General features: G+C 38.4%; 1 protein-coding gene across 1 annotated transcript in view; it reads right to left on the reverse strand.

Moving 5' to 3' along the window:
* PDE11A (phosphodiesterase 11A) overlaps positions 1-20,764 on the reverse strand; it is a 388,624-nt gene that overhangs the window by 207,635 nt on the left and 160,225 nt on the right. The window contains exon 5 of the mRNA XM_014732549.3: positions 7,113-7,177. Within this exon, the coding sequence (XP_014588035.2) occupies positions 7,113-7,177 (65 nt within the window). The remainder of the gene's footprint in view (positions 1-7,112; positions 7,178-20,764) is intronic.

Raw genomic sequence — 20,764 nt, forward strand, 5'->3', positions numbered from 1 at the left:
ACAACACCAAAACACAGTGGATGCAGCTAAAGCAGTGCTTAGGAGGAAATTTATAGCTCTAAATGCCTATATTAAAAAAGAAAAAAGATCTCAAATCAATAACCTCACTTTTCACCTTAAAAGAAGAGCAAACTAAACCTAAAGCAAGAAGAAGGAAGGACACAATAAAGATTAGAGGAGGAGTAAACAAACTAGAAAAGAGAAAAACAATAGAGAAAACCAACAAAAACACAAGTTGGTTCTTTGAAAAGACCAATAAAATGATAAATCTTTAGTTAGGCTTACCAAGAAAAAGAGAGAAGAGTCAAATCACTAAGATCAAGAATGTAAGAGAGGGCATTACTATTAATTTTACAGAAATAAGATGACAAGAGACTACTATGAATAACTGTATGACAACAAATTAGACAACCTAGATGAAAGGGACAAATTTCTAGAAAGACACATTGCTTGGCTCATGGCTCCATTCGAGCATCTTCAAGACTAGCAACGACAGGTCGAATCTTTCTCAAACTGCATCCTTCTGAACTCTGCTTCTGTCGTCACATGTCCTCCATTTATAAGGCCCCTTATGATCACATTGGACTCACTCAGATAACCCAGGATAACTTCTCCATCTTAATATTCTTAACTAGATCTGCAAAGTCCATTTGGCCATGTAACATTTACAGTTTCTATGGATTAGGATCTGGATATCTTTGGTGGTGGTGGTGGGGGGGGTGGGTTGCATTATTCTGCCTACCATATGCCCTTGTCTTTTCATACAGAACATTTTAGCTCTTACCCTCCAGGCTGACCTGCATCTCAAAGGCTCTTTAAACAAAGGGTCTTGCCCTTCAGGTGCTCTGAGATTTTCAGATTCTCCTCCCCTTCCAGTCATAACTAATGAAAAATACAGTATAAAGATCAAGATTTTTTTTTTTTTTTTTAAAAAAAGCTTGTTTCCTACTGAAATAAATTTTGTTTCCTCGACTCCCATATTCCCAGAAAGCTGAAGTGGTTACAGAGCTGGAGTTTTAAATAACAATAATTTCATTATATTCCATTAAATGATTATGTGAAAAATTCTCTTTTAGTCAATTGTTACCCTCTAGAAATTATACACATTTGGCATATTTTTTTACACCTTAAGTAGAAGAGCTGACAAAGTACAATTTCCAAAGCACCCATATTTATATCTAGGAGATACATCAACAAAATCTGGTCAAATATATTTTAAACTAAACAAAAATTTCTAACTATTAAGACTCCCATAAATGTTCTTTTCCATTTCAAAGTATATATGATCATTCAAGCTACCTATTTCCATTGAGGATAGAAAAGAGGTTTGTTAAAAGTTGAATAAGAGATCCAAGCCAGTTTATTCAGGCTGATTCCCTGAATATTCTAAAATTAGGGTTCTTAAGAAAGGTCCTAAAGTGAGATCTGAGGAGGAGGAGAGTCGAATGGATCACAAAGATCTTAATTTTTAAAAAAAGCCAGTATTGACAACGCAAGATGATTATGAATAATCAATGCATTAACAGTATTATATTCTGAAAAAGAGAGGTACATGTCTTTTTCTAATCTGTTCTGATTCTGGAAATAACTGGAAAATGATATTCTAATCTTAGAAACACCACTTTAAGAAGGACTCTGGCAAGCTGGGGCACATCCAGAGGAGAATAAAAAGGGTGGTGAAGAGTCTGGGGACAATGAAATATGAAAATAGTCTCAGAATAGTAATTGCTGACCTGGAAAAGGTAAGGATGGTGGATCTGTGGCAGGCTTCAGTACCAAACCATTGCCACACAGTGAGGCAGTAGATTTAATCCCTTGGTAGTTTTAGATTGCCATGCCTCCAGTCCTTCTTCACACTACTGTCCAAAAGATTTTTCCAGACATAAATCTCAATATGACACTACCTGTCATTAGTCCCCTGTGAGCAAGCAGGCATGTAGCCAGTCTCCAGGCCAATTAAGAGGGTTTGAGCATCTCAGAAGGACCTGATAGGACCCTCACCTCAATCAGATGGCATTCCGGGCAGCTGGATGCCCTCAGGAGGAGTTAAGGGCCCTCATCATCAATTATGATGACCCTTGTGACAACAGCTCACAGCCCTCATTAAAGATCCTGAAACATGCCACGTTCACTCTCTTACCACCATGCCTCTGCTGACAATGTTTCCTCTCCCTGGAAGGTAGTTGTGTCACTGACTTCACATCATCCTACAGGAGCTAACTGAAGCCTTATCCCCTCTGAAAACTTTCCCTGAGGATGACTTTTCATCTCTCCTCAGATTAGGAGGGTGTCCCTCCTCTGTATTAAAATACTACCTTGTACGAACCTTCTATAGAGTATTGAATTGCTCTGCAGTCATTGATTTACTTGAGACTAGGATATATGAGCCTAACCTGAGACACATCTGTACATGGGAGGGGCACTTATTTGCACGAGTTGATGTACGTGAAAGGAAGGGGACTGTGAGGAAGAGGTTTTGAGCATTTGAGCCTCGTGGCTCAGATGGAAGAAAGGTGGGGAAAGGAAAAGAACAACTTTGCGACTGGCCCTAAGTCTGGGGTCATCACTAATCATCAGGGAAATGCAAATCAAAACTACACTAAGATATCACCTTACACCTGTTAGAATGGCAAAAATATCCAAAACCAAGAGTGACAAATGTTGGAGAGGCCGTGGAGAAAAAGGAACCCTTATACACTGTTGTGGGAATGCAAACTGGTGCAGCCACTATGGAAAACAGTATGGAGATTCCTCAAAAAGTTAAGAATAGAAATGCCTTATGACCCAGCCATCCCACTACTGGGTATCTATCCCAAGAACCTGAAATCAGCAATTCCAAAAGTTCCATGCACCCCTGTGTTCGTCACAGCATTATTCACAATAGCCAAGTCATGGAACCAACCTAAGTGCCCAGCAACTGATGATTGGATAAAGAAGATGTGGTATATATAAACAATGGAATACTACTCAGCCATAAAGAAGGACAAAGTCATCCCATTCACAACAACATGGATAGACCTTGAGGGTATTATGTTGAGTGAAATAAGCCAGACAGAAAAAGATGAATTCTGTATGACTCCACTCATAGGTGGTAGTTAACACATGGACAAAGAGAACTGATCGGTGGTTGACAGGGGAAAGGGGGGCGGGGGGAGGGCACTAGGGGTGAATGGTGTACCTACAACATGACTAATAATGATGTACAACTGTAACTTCACAAGGATGTTAACTTTTATAACCTTAACAAAAAAATGAAAAAAAATTTTTAAAAATAAAAAAAAATAGGGTACCTTCAGGGCTCTTTAGGGGTCAGGCAACAAACTATAACATATGGTAGGGAACGTGAACCTTATTCCCATTGCTGCACAAATTACCCAGCCTGGCTCACGTTTGGAAAGGCCGCCAGTGCATCTCAGACAGTGCCTGGGGAGCTGTGACAGAGCACTGGTGAGGAGTCCAGTTGTGCCCATGGGAATTCTAGAATCAGCAAGGAAGCCCATGCCCAGGAGATGCTGCTCTGTGACATCTAAAGGGAGAGGATTCAGGGGTGAGAACTTCGAAGAAATGATGAGTCAGCAATGAGACTGGTTTAAAAAAAAATCTTGGGGACTCCCAGAACTTTTTTAATATTGACTTTTGCAAGGGGTTGGAGATCTTACATGACAAAGGAAAAATAACCAAGCAGCCAAATACAAATTATCATTGTTAATGAGACTCCATTTGTAGCCATATCTGGAGGCTTGGTGAAATTTGGTCTGGTTATATTATATTCTTAGCCCACTGCTACCCCTGTTTATTGGCCTTGAGATCCTTGAGGGCAGAGACTGCTGATTTTTTTTTTTTTTAAAGATTTTATTTTTTTCCTTTTTCTCCCCAAAGCCCCCCAGTACATAGTTGTATATTTCTCGTTGTGGGTCCTTCTAGTTGTGGCATGTGGGACGCTGCCTCAGCGTGGTTTGATGAGCAGTGCCATGTCCGCGCCCAGGATTCGAACCAACGAAACACTGGGCCACATGCAGCAGAGTGCACGAACTTAACCGCTCGGCCACGGGGCCAGCCCCGAGACTGCTGATTTTTAAAATCTCTGTAACCCCATTACTTATCAGAGCGCCCAGCACAAAGTAGATACTGAATATATGGCTACTGAATGAAGAAATAAAGTTAATCAAGCAATAATTATCTCCAATGGACAAATTTAGACAAATAAGTGAAAGTTATAGGAATGTAATTCAACATGAAATGCCTTCCTAACAGAATTCCCTATCAGTGGACGAAGCCCATCATGACACAGTGAGAGTCTTACCACTGGAGGAGTTGTCAAGGACATCCCAGAGGAGGTACACACCTCATGGAGAGAGATGGATCAAATAATTTCCAACTCTCAAAGTGCTTGGTATAATTACATGGAGACCAAGAGAAGACTGGTCATGACAAAGGAGTTAGCTACATAAGACAATAAGCAGAAATGATGAGTCAGCAACCAAAGTGTTTTTTAAAAAAAGTCTTCAAGGACTGTATATAAAAAGCAGCAAGCCTTAAACCAGAATTCATCAGAATTGAAACAGTACCCTGAAACACTGTTACATGAAGCCACAGACATTATCTTCAAAAGCTATCCTATTATAACGCTGAATGATGTCCAGAGGACTAAGGTATCGAATGGACATTATCTACAGTGAAGATGTTAAGTGATGAAAGGTTAAAGGAAAGATTTACAACGTGTTGAGAACAGGCTGTGATTTGTAGACTCGTAGCCTGTTTCAATGTCTCTCATGGCCACTGGCGAAGTAAATGCTAGAGTCACTTGTCTTTATTTTTTTAACTTTCAGTAATTGGCTGAAGGATCCCACATCTACAAGAGGAAAATTACTAGACGATGCACGAAAGGTCTTCTGAGATAAATGAACACTCTACATTAATCTAAAGGCCACAAATGGAATGATGGAGAGTACTATCGCATAATGTCAAAGTTCAAAGGCACGTTTCAAATGTCTCTTTAAAGAAAAACTGACCTTTCTTTCTTTCTTTGTTATCAGAAAGTTTTCCAAGGGCAGTCGGGGCCTTGGGTCATTTCATTTTGACATGGAAGTTCTTTCAGCATTAAAAATAATCAAAATACCAGAAATATTTAACTCTACAGTGACCATGAGGACACATTCATCAGTATTAAAAACAACAACAACAGTATTGAAGCATCAGGATTTCAAACGTTGTGTTTTAATAACTCCATAAAGCTTTTCCCCTCACATATGAGAGAGGGAACTTATATGAGGCTTGACTAGCAAAAAGAGTAAGCATGGATATTTTTTCTAATGTATTTCATGTTATTTTACATGGAATTTTTGGGAAAATTGTTGAGTACCCCACTAGTAAATCTCTCTGTCTAAATATCTGTGTTAGATGTAAATTAGCTGACGTTAAATATAGATGTGGACATAAACATATTTTCATGAAAATAAAAAATGTTTACAAAAGGCCTTTTTTCCCATTTTAAGGTATAATTTACAGACAATAAAATTTATCCTTTTTAGTATAAAGTTCTGCAAGTTTCGACAAATACAGCTGTATGACCACCACCACAAGCAAGACATAGAGCAGCTCTATCGCAACCCAAAATTCCCCCGGAACCGCTTGTAGCAAACTCCCTCTCCAGCTCCAGCCCCTGGCAACTACTGACGTGCTTGATGTTCCCGTAATTTTGCCTCTTTAAGAATGCCCTATAAATGGGATTATACAGCATGTAGCAAAGGTCTCTTTTTAACTTCATGCACTTGATAAAAAGTGAAGTAACTAAAGTGTCCATTTTAATTTACTGATTTCTATTTCCTAAACTTAAAGGCAATAATAGATGCATAAAATCAACTTCCCCTTGAACCTTTTGAATAAAGAGATCTTTAGGACTTCACTTTTGAAGTATTGAATCAAAAATCAATCAGTGTGGGTCCTAAGAATTTAGTTTTCAGCAGGTCCTCCAAGCGTTATTCTGACTGACCAGCCAGATTTGGGAAACATTAACCCAACAGATATTCACTATATGAGATCAACTACCAGATTGTAAATTATGTGTGGTGATGGAATCAAAGTTCAGAGATTGGGAGAGTCTTATCTAGGTGATCTTGTCTTTGGACATGGCTACCACTTACTGGCTGCAGGGCCTTGAACAAGTTACACAAAGCTGCTGAACCTTGGTTTTCTCCTCTGTCATGCAGGGGTAAAGATGCCTACTTCATAGGATTATTTGGGGGGTTAAATGCATAGAAAGCATTTAGAATAGTGCCTGGCACACTTAGCACTCAATGAATGGAAGTTACTTATCTTGCTGGCATTGGTATCATCATGCTAGCCTAAGCACTTTACTTGTCTTTCTGCATATTTCTGCATTTTGGTCCATTTTACTATTCCTTAGCCCTTCCTCTAGAGGTGACCAAAGTAAAGAGAACTCCTTTTTGTAGCAGTCCAGCTATTATTCAGGGAAGTGCAAAGCTAAAAGAAATTCACTGATTGTCCCCATCTCTCACTTGTCCCCTGTTATAGCCTCAAAGATATCAATGGGGACAAAAAGTGAATTACTGAAAACTCTCACTCTTTTTCCCAAGGGGATGTTATTGGCCAAATATAAGTAAACAAAAGGGAGAAAGAGAAACAAAGGCCAGAATAAGGAAGAAAATTAGGTTGTCTGTGTAGTTAGGCAATATCTAAAAATTGACTTCATTAGTAAGCAGTTTTAGATGTAAATACATGTATTTTTAAGCTGTAGTTTTTATTTAAGCCCTGAAATACTGAAGAGTGATGACATGTGGCTGTACCTGCTGATATAAAGAAAGAACAACTCAGGTGGAGGGAGGGCGAAAGGGGTAACGGGGCACATATGTACGGTGACAGATAAAAACTAGACTATTGGTGGTGAACACAAAGCAGTCTATACAGAAGCAGAAATATAATAATAGACACCTGAAATTTACACAATGTTATAAACCAATGTGACCTCAATAACCATTAAAAAGAAAGAAAGAAAGAAAGAACAACTCCTATCCTCAGAATTATGCAATGTTGCCAACATCAAGGACTGAAAATAAGGATCGATAGACAAACTTGAAACTCACAAGCCCTACCTGTTCTCGGCATCGCCACTGCACTTTGGGGACATCAATTCAAAGGATTTGGTAAACTTCACCACCTGCCACACAGAAAGACAATAAATCCAAGTCAATTAACGCTTTCTCACAGTTTAAAAAAATGCAATAAACATTTTTCATCTTTATAACGACTATTATGATAATTGAAGATTAAAGAGAGATTTTAAGTGGAGAAATCCCAAGGGACAGAAGAAGAAAATTATGTCTTGCATTTTGTCTTTTACTTGTTAAATGGCATACATTGCCAAAATTTTGATGCATTTTACTAAATTTGTATATATTTTTACAATGAGGTGTGAATTGTCCCATGGTGGTCAGGCAAAGGGACATCTCATTTGAATACAATTTTTTTTTACTGTCCTTTTAACAACCACATCACCATCCAAGGAGAACCAGGTAGAGACAAAACACCCATCAAGAAGGAGGCCCTCCATCTATTCCAGGCTCCTGAAGTTACCTTCCCTGGATTATCATTGTTCTCAGGTGAACCATTTGCTGCCACCTTCCAAAGGGTAGAGAAGAGGAAGCCATCTTCTTGAAAGATCATCCCTAATGTGGACACTTCCTTCCTCACCCATCCAGTGAAACCAGCACACCCAATGCAAGAGCCTGACCAAGACTTATTATGTTGAAAGGGAAATTATGGGCACAGAAAATGTGAAGGTAGTTTTTTTATTACTATTGAGTTCTTAGTACAAACCAGGCCCTATATCAGAAGGTTCTTTATCTAATTTCTTTACTGCAACTCTGTAAAGCAGGGATTTTTATCCTCAGTATATAAGTGAGGAAACTAACCCATAATTTTTAAGAAACTTCCTCAGTTTTATACAACTAAATGGGGCAACTGGGATTAAAGCAAGTCTGCATGACTCAAGAGTACCAGTGCTTTGAACAACACTAAAAATGTTGAGTGGGAAAGGCACTATTTCTGGCCCTCTTTTGACAAAATATACCAGATGAAAGAAAAATAAGTCCCTTGTACTGAAAAGAGTCATCTGAATGTCACTGGATGCTTCCAAGGTTGACATTTAGATTTGCTTTAGCCAGATACAGGCATGCTTCAAAGGCCTTTCAAATTAACCACTTACAAGGAATTGATGGGCACCTGAGAAAACGATTTGGAAACTGGGGATAGATTAAATATTAAAACAGCTTTATCAGTGAGGTAATGAACCCAAACTAAGAAAATGCAACATTAGGAAAAGATAAAAGAAAAGAAAACCCCATCGCAAAGAAAATTGTGTGTTGCTAGCTGAACGCAAGGCAATGACAATAGCTCAACTGCAAGGAATTACCCTGACAACCATAGAATATACTTTATTTCATATTCTAATGTGAAATAAGTCTATACAAAATCACTTATTGTGGCAAGTTTTACTTTCCAAAGATGGCCACAACAATAACTCCTATCCCACATTCTTCTCTACAATATGACCCTGCCCTCTCCTACCAAGTGGCAGGGTCTGTGTTCCCTCCCCTTGAATCTAGGTGGGCTTCTGACCACTTTGACCAAGAGAGTATACAGAAGAGATGCTATATGCCTTCTGAGAGTGTCATAAAAGGCAACGCAGCTCTGCCTTATCGATGGAATACTTGTCCCTGGAGCCCTGAGCCACCATGTAAGAAGTCCAACCACCCTAGGGTCACTATGCTGAAAGGTAGCCAAATCATATAGAGAGGCTACATGTAGAGGTACTGGTCAGCAGCTCTAGTCTTTAAGCCATTGTACTGGATGATAGTACCCATTTTTAAAATCTAACCAATCAATCTTATGTCAGCATTCTTTCAGTGCCTGTTTTAGAAGTGACTTGACCACCTTGCTGGTTTCTCTTATTGAGTAGAATAAATCTTTGATATATGCTCACTTAAGATTTGTGCAAGGGTTAGGTTTTTAACTTTTTGAAAACTGTTCTTTGATACAACAAATTCGTACTGAGTGTCTGTGTCAACTAGTGCAGTAGGCACTGGGGTGACACATGTGAAAATAAAAGAAAAAAAAATCCCTGCATGCACGGAGCGTACTTTAGGGTGTGGAGCTTGATTTGCCCTGGCTCCTCAAAACTAGTGCTCCCTGGAATAGTAAGCGAACTTCTGCTTTCCATACCTTACGAAAGCAAACCTGGGAAATGTCCAGAGATTAAAAGAGAATAAAGATCTTAAAAAGAATTTGTTTAAGTTTCTGAGGGATGACAGATTACAAGAAATGGAATAGAAAATCTTGGAATTGTAAAGCTATAAAACTTATAGATCTCCATTCACGAAGAGAATGGATAAGATAAACAAGTATCTCTTGATGAAATGTCAGAATGTTTGGACTCTTGAAATGTGAAAGAAGAACTATTAAAACGACCAAAAGGAAGAAACACTCTTTTCGAAAATGTTAGAACTTTTTACTCCAACATAAATCATGCTGAAAAGAAAACCAGGACCAAATATTTTGTTTTATTTTATATGTTTGTTTTATTTTCTAAATTCATGTCTAATGATTAAAGGGAAAGTCAAGGATTACACATCTTTCAATTTCAGCACTCTATACCACGGAAAGTACCAGTTGTGTCCTCCAATAAACCAGCCCATGGTGTCCTCATCAAAGTTAGACAGTGGATTCATGAACCATGGTATTCCTTGTGCATAGTAAAGAATTAACCTTATCCAAAGAAAGGTCTAGCCTTTGCCCTTGGCTCCTGCGATGTAACCTCTAAGCCCTTGGCATGTCCAGCCTTGATAAAAGTGTCTTTATTTATTTGGGAGCCCTGGGCCACCCAGATAGTAACTATGTAATTTAGAGGGGGCTTTAAGCCACACCAACAATGTGGTTTAGGGTGGGGGCTTTGGGTCATGTGGCATCAGTTGATCTCTGGAAAGGATGGAGACTGAGGTCAACTATGTGGGTGGCCAACTAGCTTTTGGTTATCAAGCCCCAAAAAGACTCTGGATGCCAAGGCTTAGGTAACTTGTCTGGTTGGCAACACTTCATGCACATTATCATACATCATTGCTGGGAGAAGTAAATGCTCTCCATGACCCCACAGAGAGAGGACAACTGGAAGCTCCACTTTTTGAACCCTCCTAGACTCTGTCCATGGGTCTCTCATTTGGCTGATTTTAATCTGTATCCTTTCCTATAATAAACCATAACCATGAATATAATAGCTTTCAGTGAGTTCTGTGAGCACGTCTAGCAAATTATTGAGGCTAAGAGTGGTCTTTGGAACCCCTGAATTTGTAATTGGTGGCAGAGGTGAGGGCGGTATTGGAGACTATGTTCTCTAATCTTGCACCTTGTATGATAAATCTTAAGTCCCTGTGTCTTTAGAAGAAAAATAAGGATAATACGAATGTTGACTGGTCTTTGGTTAAATATTTATTATCCAGTGTGTACCAAGTACTGGATAGCATAAACAGATACCAAAGAAATAGTGAATAAGGTCTCTAACCTTTAAAGAATTAATATTTTAAAGGGAAAAAGTTTAAAATTAAGGGTCAGGAAAAATTTCTTGATCAGTTGATGTGATTCCTTTTACTAAACCAAAGGAATCATAAAAATTTATTAAATTTTTTCTTTTACTTTGGTTGTTGGGAAGCTCAGAGCAAAGCTTTAGGTTCAAAGTTTTATCTCTTTGCAGCATAATTTGGTTTTGACTTTGTTGATTTGGTTTGGTTTTGCTTACATCTACTTTCTCTTTCTCCCTTTCTATTGGAAATTTGCCTTTCATTCTGTTATATGTCTGGCACATAACAAACACTCAGAAAATATTTATCCACCATGAATTCTTGTATTTTTGCTGAAAGGTGCCTTAAATGCTTTTGGTAATTGAGTAAAAGTATAAACAAACAGAAAATGAAGTACTTACATACTTGAAAAATGTATGAATGTGTATAAAAATATTTTTACATATGAAATAAATTTGCTTATGTAAAACTAATTACAGTTGAATAAAGCTATTATGGGCCATTAAATTGCGTAAAAGAGTATTTTCCAGGGGTATGGTAAGGGAATCTGGAATGGAGGGCAAGAGAAATACAACATTTAAGGGCCTATAAGCTGACAGCAAACAAGATAAGAAGAAGAGAGCAGCAGGCTGGAGCCCCACCTAGAGAGCGGTAGAACACAAGCAGAGCAATGAAACCGTGAAGACAAACTCACAGCTGACTATAAGCCAGATAAGATCTTTACAACTTTATAAACAAAGTTTTATTTTAACAGAGCCCACTCATTAACTTAAATATTGTCTGCGGCGGCTTTCTGCTGGAACAGTAGAGTTGAGTAGTTACAACAGACACCATAAGGGTCACAGAGCCTAAAATGTTTACTAGCTGACCCTTTATAGAAAAAGTTTGCTGCCTCCTGGTCTAAAGCCATCTCTGGACCAGGTCAACTAACTATTTTCTGCTGAACTGTTAATGACTGATGATAGATTAATGTATTAATATTCTCATTAATTTATCTATAATTCAGAAAGGGGATTCCTGGACTCAGAATCTTCTCATCTGAAACAACATTGTAATGGTAGAAATTTTAGGTACCAAGGCAAGTGGTGGGGCATATACTTGAGGATGCACATATGTCCCGGTTGGCATGGGACCATCACACTGTAATTAAGCCTGCTGTCCTGGGACAATTATTGAAATTGTCCCACTCAAAACTATCTTTATTTGAAAAGCAAAACTCTAGGCAAGCATGCCTCAAACAATTTGTATTTTTTAAAAGAACTTATTAAAAATATAACACATTCAAGTAGAAAATTATTTATAGTCAGACACTTGGGTTAAAAAATGAAAAGCAAAAAACAGCTAAAACATTTCGATATAATTTAATGGGATATACTGTGTCATTATGGAGATTATAACCAATAAAAAAATAGACAAAAGCATAAATAAAAGAGAATAAAATTCATGCTTTATTCTTGGACCAATTGTATGGTTCTTGGTTTCATTAATTCTCTAAATTCAATTCTGATTTTATTATAGATGTATCAAATGAACATATATTAAATAAATAAGTACACATATTCACATATACTAGTAAAAAGAGAATCTTATAAGGGAAATATCGGAGTGGTTTATACGTCAATGAAACTGAACAAGTGTTTCCCACCTCCTCCGGCTGTTGATCAGCTCTGTGATTGCAGCCTGGGGAAGGCAGTACACATGCCACAGGGAAGTAAACAAAATGTCCCTAAGCATCTCTGCCTGTTCTTTGGAAAAGTTCCATGAACAGAAGTCTTTTTGATTTGGATATTTATCAAGCACTAGTTGGTCTGGTTTCCTTCTGGGTTTTTTAAACTTAAAACAATTAAAAAACAAAAACTATGCTCAAATAGACATTCCTACTACCAAAAAGAAAATAGGAATGATCTACCAAGTAATCACCATTTTTCTTCTTTTGAGTTTCCTTAATCCCTTTTTTTCCATAAAGGGCCTACTTGACAAGGCAAAACAATTAATTAAATGATCATTCACTGCCATCATTCTTGATAAATTTCTCACTTATATTGATGAGTAATTTACTCTAATCATTTATTCATTCAATAAACCTTTATCAAATACTTAGTGTACCAGGCACTGTATAGGGTCTGGAAATACCAAGGAGCATAAATTATGTCCTGTCCTTGAGGAACTCATAACATAGTACAGAAGGGGAAACAATTCACAAATGGATAATTTCACCACAATGTATGTTCAAAATACTACAAGCACATTGAACAGGGTGGTGAAGAAGTCTCTGTGTGAACTATGCCCTAAAAGATGAGCGGGTATGCTCTAGGTTGAGAAGTTTTCCAGGCTGAGGGACTAAATCATCAAAGTTTTGGTAGAAAACAGAACACTCAAAAGGGTTTAACTGAACCTAATTCAATAAAGGGACTAGTTACAGAGGTGTGGGCAGGATTAAAGTGAGACCAATAAAGAATGGTGAGGCACCCAGAGACTAGCAACTTTGGAAAGTAGTTAACACCCCTAGGTCTGAGGGGACACAGGATAGAGTGAGGGAAGAACAGAGGGATGGAGGGAGGGAGGGAATGATGTTATTGGTGCCCTGGAGGAGCTGGAGCTGCGGAGAGGGACTTTGGAAGAATCCAGCCACCTTTACAACCGGCAGAGAAAGAACAAGAGGAATAACTACCCTCAACTTCTCTTTCCTCCAGCCCTTAAATCTTCTGCTGATTTCCCCTGTTTGTAAAACTCAACTGGAAGCCAGAGGACAAGAAAGCCCAAGTAGCACAGTACATAGAGATCCGCTTGCAAGAGCACTGAGCTAAAGAGAGAAAGATCAACAAGAGATGGCGGGGAGGGGGTTGCAGAGAATAGTCAGTCCAGAGCTGACAATATTGAACTTTGCCTGAGCCCTGTACTCCCAAAAAACAGTTATGATAAAGAAATCTCCCTACCATTTTGCCTTCCTGAATTGCTAACCTCAAAGGACCACTGTGCCCTAGCATATTCCAAAATAAGACCCATCTTTATCTTTCCTCATGACTCCTATAAGATGCCCAAATGATGCAGATAACTCCCTCATCTATGTGCTTCTGTAAAACCCCAGGCACCTTTCCTGTTCTTTGAGAAGCTCCTCATTAATGAATGTTCTCCCTATTGCAACAGCCTGGATGAAATTATCTCCTTAATTGTCTGGTGCATTTTGTCTTTCACAGGAACTATATAAGCAAGGGTACAGAGGCAAATACAGGCATAGGCTGACCATGGGGAGGTGGGGTAGAGGAGGAAGAAAGCGCTATGTAGAGCAAGGCTGAGGACCAGAAAGAAAAATCAAAAGTAAGTTGAGAGTTGAGGTGATGGACCTTGAATGTTGGGCAGCTTGAACTATACTGTGTAGGCAACAGACAGTTCTCAAATGTTTTGAAGCAGGGAAAGGTAGATGCATGCTTTAGAAAGATAACTAGAAATAGTATTAAGAATTGATGGAAAAGAAGAGTGCCCTATTTGTGAGGAAAAAAAATGAGTCAGAAGGAAAACATTCAGGTGAGAGATTAGCAAAGAGAGAGTAAAGACAGTGGTAGAAGGGGTGGGAATGAGGGCCTAGAAATGATGTTTCAACGTAGAGGCAACTGAACTTAGAGATAACAGAATGTGTCGGTAAGACAGACTTAGAAACTAGTCTGTGGTTTTTAGCTTGAGTTGCTTACTACATGATGATGACTCTATTAAGTGAAATAGGAAATTTCAGAAGTGGTGAAGATTTGGGGCAGGACGTGATGGAGATGGGCAGTGGAGATTGAAGTTCAGTAGTTGATTTTATATATATATCTAATATACGTACCTTATATTTTATATATCATTTATATGTATTTTATGTGTGTGTAGTCAGCCCCCGTGGTCTAATGGTTAAGATTCGACGCTCTCACCGCCATGGCACGGGTTTGTTTCCTGGTCAGGGAACCAGACCACCCATCTGTTGGTTGTCATACTGTGGTGGCTGTGTGTTACTGTGATGGCAAAAGCTATGCCACCAGTATTTCAAATACCAGCAGGGTCAACCAGGGTAGACAGGTTTCAGCAGAGCTTCCAGAATAAGACAGACTAGGAAGAAGGACCTGGTCACTCATTTCTGAAAAAATTGGCCATGAAGACCCTGTGAATAGCAGCAAAGCATTGTCTGATATAGCGCTGGAAGGTGAGAGGATGGTGTAAAAAGACAGGGAAGAGTTCTGCTCTGCTGTGCACAGGGTCACTAAGAGTTGGAATCAACTAATGGCACTAACAACAACAAATGTGTGTGTGTGTGTATATTTATATATGTGCATATGTATATACATATATATATAACAATGATTATTTAGATAATCATCAGAGATTTGTAGATACTTTCCATTTCGCACTCTAGAAAAAGTACTTGGAACAAAAATCAAACAGAATTTAAGTTGGCTTCCTTACAGGGAAAAGGAAAGGTAAAGAAAGATGGGGAAATGGAAAGAAAGTGAAATAGAAAGAAAAGCCTGAAGCAATTTTTACCATCCATTTAGGATAGAAGGGATTGAATTATAAGCTGTTCCAGAACAGTCAGATGATGATTATCCCCATCTCTTCCTCTCAAGTGCTAGATACAGGCTGGACACATGGCTCAGTTGCACGTGTATCTATATAAGAACCAAGATATTAAGGAACATATTAGAAAACAAGTGTAACTTGTGCTTCATGGTTTAGAAAATGAACTCCAGAAACTAGCCTTGTATTTATAAACTCAGCTATAAAGTACTTCATGGAGTTCTGGACAACAAAATAGCTGCCAGCCATCAGGATGATCCACGAAAGGAGGACACTTGTAAACAGTAGTGCCAAGACAGTGCCTTAGGACATAAGATTAAAATGTCTACATTTGCTTTCCTTGACTAAGTACAAAAGGAAATAGTAGAGATAATAGTAAGTACACGAGCTAGAAAGGATCTAAGAGAAGTGATAGGAATTGCTTAGACAGGTTCATGGAATGGAATAACATTAAGCAGAGAATATTCAGTTCAAAGGACTAAATATTTCTTAATGTTGACAGCAGCTATGGAACAATCTTTTTATTTTTTCAGTCTAGTGGAAAATACCATTGACAAAGTCACTTAAAATAGATTGACTGAAACACTTAAGAGAAGCAAAAGAGGGTAAAATATTAATTTTGGCAGGAGAGAGGGCTAGAAAGGCATGCCACATTTCTATTTTTGGCACCCATTGAGTACACTGATCAGTTTACACCTGACTGCCCAGTTTAAAGATATGAATGCAGTCTCTAAACACTGAGTTAAGAGCTTGATGAATCAAAGCTTATACAATTGGATTTTAATTTTTTTCCTCCCTCTTTCCCTCAAATGTAGAGAGGCCATGAAATATCACACATCTGCAATAACCAGCTTTTTAAAATACTCAAATCACAAAAAAATAATTAACAGTCTTTGTTTCCAGGAATGATTCTAATAAAATAGAGAAAAACAAAAGTTATTTTTGGAGGAAGAAAACTGTGAGCAGATTTTTTTTGTCCTGAAATGATACTCCTTTTTTCTGATTGTAAAAAGTAGTGTATGGAATATCAGTAGAGCTCATGCTATAAGTTCATGCTTTCTCACATCTATTCTCTTCCAAAAACAGAGCAAAGATTGATAAAATGCAGAAAGACATCTAGAGGTTAAAAGGCAGAAAAAAGAGAAAGGGGATGAGGCAGAAGGAAGGGAAAAGAAAAGATCTCTAAAGGCATGAGCCTGAAGACCGAGGCCCACCGTGCTCCATGTCCAGAAATAGGCAGGCAGCAATGGTTGGAATTTCAGCTTCTACTGGGATTTGGAGACTAAAAGTGTTCCCTTGAGACAAGTGACCTAGCTTCACCCCCAGAAACTGAACCAAGCTGCTTCTGGCTTAGTGTAATATTACCACACAGCAGGAGACCCAAGTCACCAATATAAGACCTGGTTCTTGACCAGGGGCCAAGGAACTGTGCAAATTATTAGACAGGAAGGGAAGAGTACAGAGAGAGTGAAAGAAAAACGTGGCACAAACAACAAAAATGCCCTTCCATCAAAATGAGCTCCAATCTGTAATTCAAAAACCCATAAACAATTAAGATTATAGGGACAACTAAATCAACAACCTACAGAATCGGACAAGAAGATATTGATAAATCTTAATTATGCTGAAGATTTGAACACATCTCTATCAAAGAATGATAGGTGAAGAAAAAAATTAACAACATAAATGATTTTTAACAAAGCTTCATTCTTGACTAATAGGTCTTGAGGGAAAGTCAGGTGGAAAAACCCCTTTTGAAAAAGACTTTCCTCCCTGAGAAAAAGAAAAAATATGTGAAAAGAAGTTTCCCTTTCTTCCTCTCCTGGGATACAGTTACATGACAACATGCTGCCTGGAGCTGCGCCAGCCTCCTGGACCACAAGGGTGAGACCTAGTTGGTGAAGGCCGACCACCGAGACAAACACAGGAAAGCGGGACAGAGCCTGGGTTCTTGACTTCATCACCTGGCTGCTGCAGCGCCCCTAGAACCACTGCCTGCAGATTTCTTGTCGTGTTAGATACAGAGGTTCTTATTGTTTAAGCCATTTTCCCTTGTATATTCTATAATTTGCAGAAATCCCCCCAACTGATCTATAAATTAAGCAATTTCAATCAAAATCCATACAGAAGTTGTCATGGAACTTGATAAGCTGCTCTTAAAATTTATATGGAAGAGCAACAGGCCAAGAATAAGCAAGCCAATTTTAAAGGACAACAACATTGAGGACTTGTCCTATCAGATATCAAAGTGTATTATAAAATTATAGAGATTGAGACAATGTGATACTGCTGCAGAAATAGACAAAGAGACCAGTGGAATAAAACAGTGAGCTCAGACCCAGGTATATGTGGAAACTTGACATAATACAGAAGCAGCATTACAGAGTGGGGGGAAAACAAGACGACTGGTTATACATATACAGCTTTATACCACACACAGAAAATAAATTCCAGATGGATATAAAAGACCACAAATACCAGATGAGTTAAAGAAGGTATATGAGAACATCATTATAACACAAAGATAGATAAAGATTTTTTCAATAAAACCCTTACAGTACAAATCACAAAGGAAGATTAATAAATTTGACACATTAAAATTAAAATATTCCATGCAACCAAGATTCCTGTTGGGACAGGCACGGCCCTGAGTGCACAGTCTTTGCTGTGTATGCCAAGAACGCAAGGCCCTGCTCTCTCTTTCATTTCTCAGGATCATGTTCTCAGCGAGCAAACTTGAGGGGTGAGGTAATATCTCTCCCCAGACAAACAGCAGGCTTGATTCCACTCAATGTAAAAGAGAGATTCTCCAAGCACAGCGCTCCTCTTCTGTAATGCAGCCCACTGCACCGGCAGGCATCTGTTGCCCCTTGGGACCTGGGGGGCACGGGGAGTCAGCACCATTGTTATGGTTTATGGTATAAAGTTTACATTTGTTTCTATATGTCCCTCTGTTTTTTAGCCTTAGTTCTACATTTAAATGCATTCAATACTCAATACTAGTTTTATTTATCGAGTCTTCTCCACCGCTTTGCTTGATTTCTATCTCTCATATTTTTCAGGAAAGGCTTCTTGGAACTTGATTTCCTGCAGTCTTCTTTGCATATTTAAAATGTCTATCTGTGGTTTATACAATTGAACTTGGCTGGATTTTAAATCGTAGGGTCGTATTTTCCCTCCCTGAGGACTTTAACACTATATTGTCTCCTTGCACTAGAGAGGACTATGAGGAAGTCTAACACCAGAATGAATTTTCCTCCAAAAGGTGACTCGATTTTGTCTAGATGCCCTTAGAATTTTCATTATCTTTGAAGTCCATTAACACTGAATGTGTTTCAGTGCTAAGGAATCAGTATCAACTTTTCCCGAATGATGCGTTCTTTCAGTGTGTAAATTCAAGTTTGCCTTTATTTCAGTAAAATGTCCTAGTATTATAATTCTGATTTTTTTTTCCTGTTCCATTTGTCATGTTCTTTTCAGAGATACCAATTATCCTTACTTTGGACTTCCTTTATTCTGACTCCATTATATCCTTCTCTCTTATCTTGTTATACTGTGTTATTTTCCATTTCATTTTCAATTTTATTCTTTATGCCCCTGAAAGTATCTTAGGAGTCTCTTTTCTTCTTTTTTGATGTTTTTAATGTAGTATTCATTTTTGTACGGTTATATATGTTTCTTCCGCTTCCTTCCAAGCTCTGTCAGTTCAGTTTTCTGGTCTTTTTACTGTTTATCATTTATTCCTTGAGTCCTAGTATCTCTTCCTTGAACAATTTTATTTTTCCTGAGAGATCATATCTAATTTCATTTCGCGGAAAACTGTTAGCAATTTTTCTGGTGTGTGTTCTTCATCTGGCTTTTGTTTTCACATTCCTTTCCTCCCATTTTCTTATGGTATCTTTGTGTAAGCCCCTTGCTGGTGAATTTTTGTTATGTGCTCATCTTTAAATGAATAATAGGAGGTGGGGGGTTGATGTCAGGGGAGTGATTTAGGGTGACTGCACTTGAATTTCCATCTATTGTCTTAGAGCATTTGTTACCAACACTCTCCTCTGGGCAGCAATTTCAGCTCTTGCCTAGCAGAAGCCTCCTTTGCACTGTGAAGTCCCATATGACACAGATATTTTCACCTGATGAAAGCCTTTAATTCTCTTCCGCTGACCAAGGTTACCAGCTGCAGGGTGACTCATCACTCACGTTGCCATTTATCCTGACATATTGACAGTCTTGTTTCCAAGATGGCTTGTCTGCAACCTTCCTTGTTCCACCACCCGACCTCTCCTGCCACTCTATGGCAGCCAGGAGGACTCCAGAAACATCCCTGAGCCTGCCCAGGCCCCTGCCCTTACTAGTCCAAGCCAGTGTGCACAACCCGTTTTGGTGAACACTGTAATCTGCCTGAGATGGCTGAATGCAGGCAACCTCGCTCAGCCTTTTACCTCATCCCACCAATTCTCCCTGCATTTAGCAGCTCTCCCCACATTACGTGGGATGTGGGTGGGGTGATGATTGGGAGCATAGGGATATGCAGGTTTCTTCTGTTGTGAATTATGGAATTTTATTTCTTGTCCTTGGTGTTTCAGATTGGTCCTTAATTGCTAAAAAGTAAAATAAATCCATTTAGCAAATCCTCTCCCCTGACAGCCTGACTTTTAAGTTCAGTCTCTTGCTAGGGGGTCCAGTAACTGCCCTTTCCTTCCATGAGATGATAAATTAATGACTCTGCTTGGGAAGAAAAGATGTAAGGAAACATGACTCAAAGGGAGAAATTTTAAACTCAATTTAATATTTGTGAAAATATGATCCCATTTATTTACCCATATTTTGATTAAAATGGCTTCCTTTTATACTTGGTTCTTCTCCTTTATTATTTGTTTTAAAATATATCAAGGACATTATTCCTATAAATGCATACATACATAATTATTTTAAAGGACTACACAGAATTTCATTATATAAAACTTCTGTTGATATTAGGATTATTTATATTTTCACTATTATAAATACTGCAATAAAGATTCTTACATACTCATTTTGCTCTCTTCTCCATCTCTTTCATTATGCTAAAGGTAGGAGAAGGAATTGCTGTGTGCAAAGGCTATGCCCTTTTAAAATTGAGATATATGTTACTAAACTTACATCCATAAAGGTTACCTCAATTTAAACTCCCATCATCAGTAATGAGACTGTCCATTTTCTCATACTGATACTCGTACTGGTCGTTATAATTCTCTTAAATCTTTACCAATCTGATGGCTGAAAAATCATACAAGTGTTTTACTGTGCTTATATTCACTTAGGAATTGCATGAACGTTTTAGAAATACTTTACCCATCCAATGACTATAAAACAATATTCACCAGTTTTTTTGTATTCTTTTTTTAACATTAAATTTTTGATCCATCTGAAACGTATATTGACTTTACGGAAACAAGGCAAAAAGGTAGGTGGCTCATCTTTCAACGTCTTATGGGGACAAAGGCCACCTAAGGAGTATCTAGGACAGAGATCTGCAAACCACTGCCTGCAAGCCAAGTCTGGCCCACCACTATTTTCGTAAATAAGGTTTTATTAGAATGTAGCTATGCTCATTCTTTGGGTATTGTCTAGGACTGCTTTCATGCTCC

The sequence above is a fragment of the Equus caballus genome, chromosome 18, assembly GCF_041296265.1.
Source record: "Equus caballus isolate H_3958 breed thoroughbred chromosome 18, TB-T2T, whole genome shotgun sequence".
Taxonomy (NCBI): Eukaryota; Metazoa; Chordata; class Mammalia; order Perissodactyla; family Equidae; genus Equus; species Equus caballus.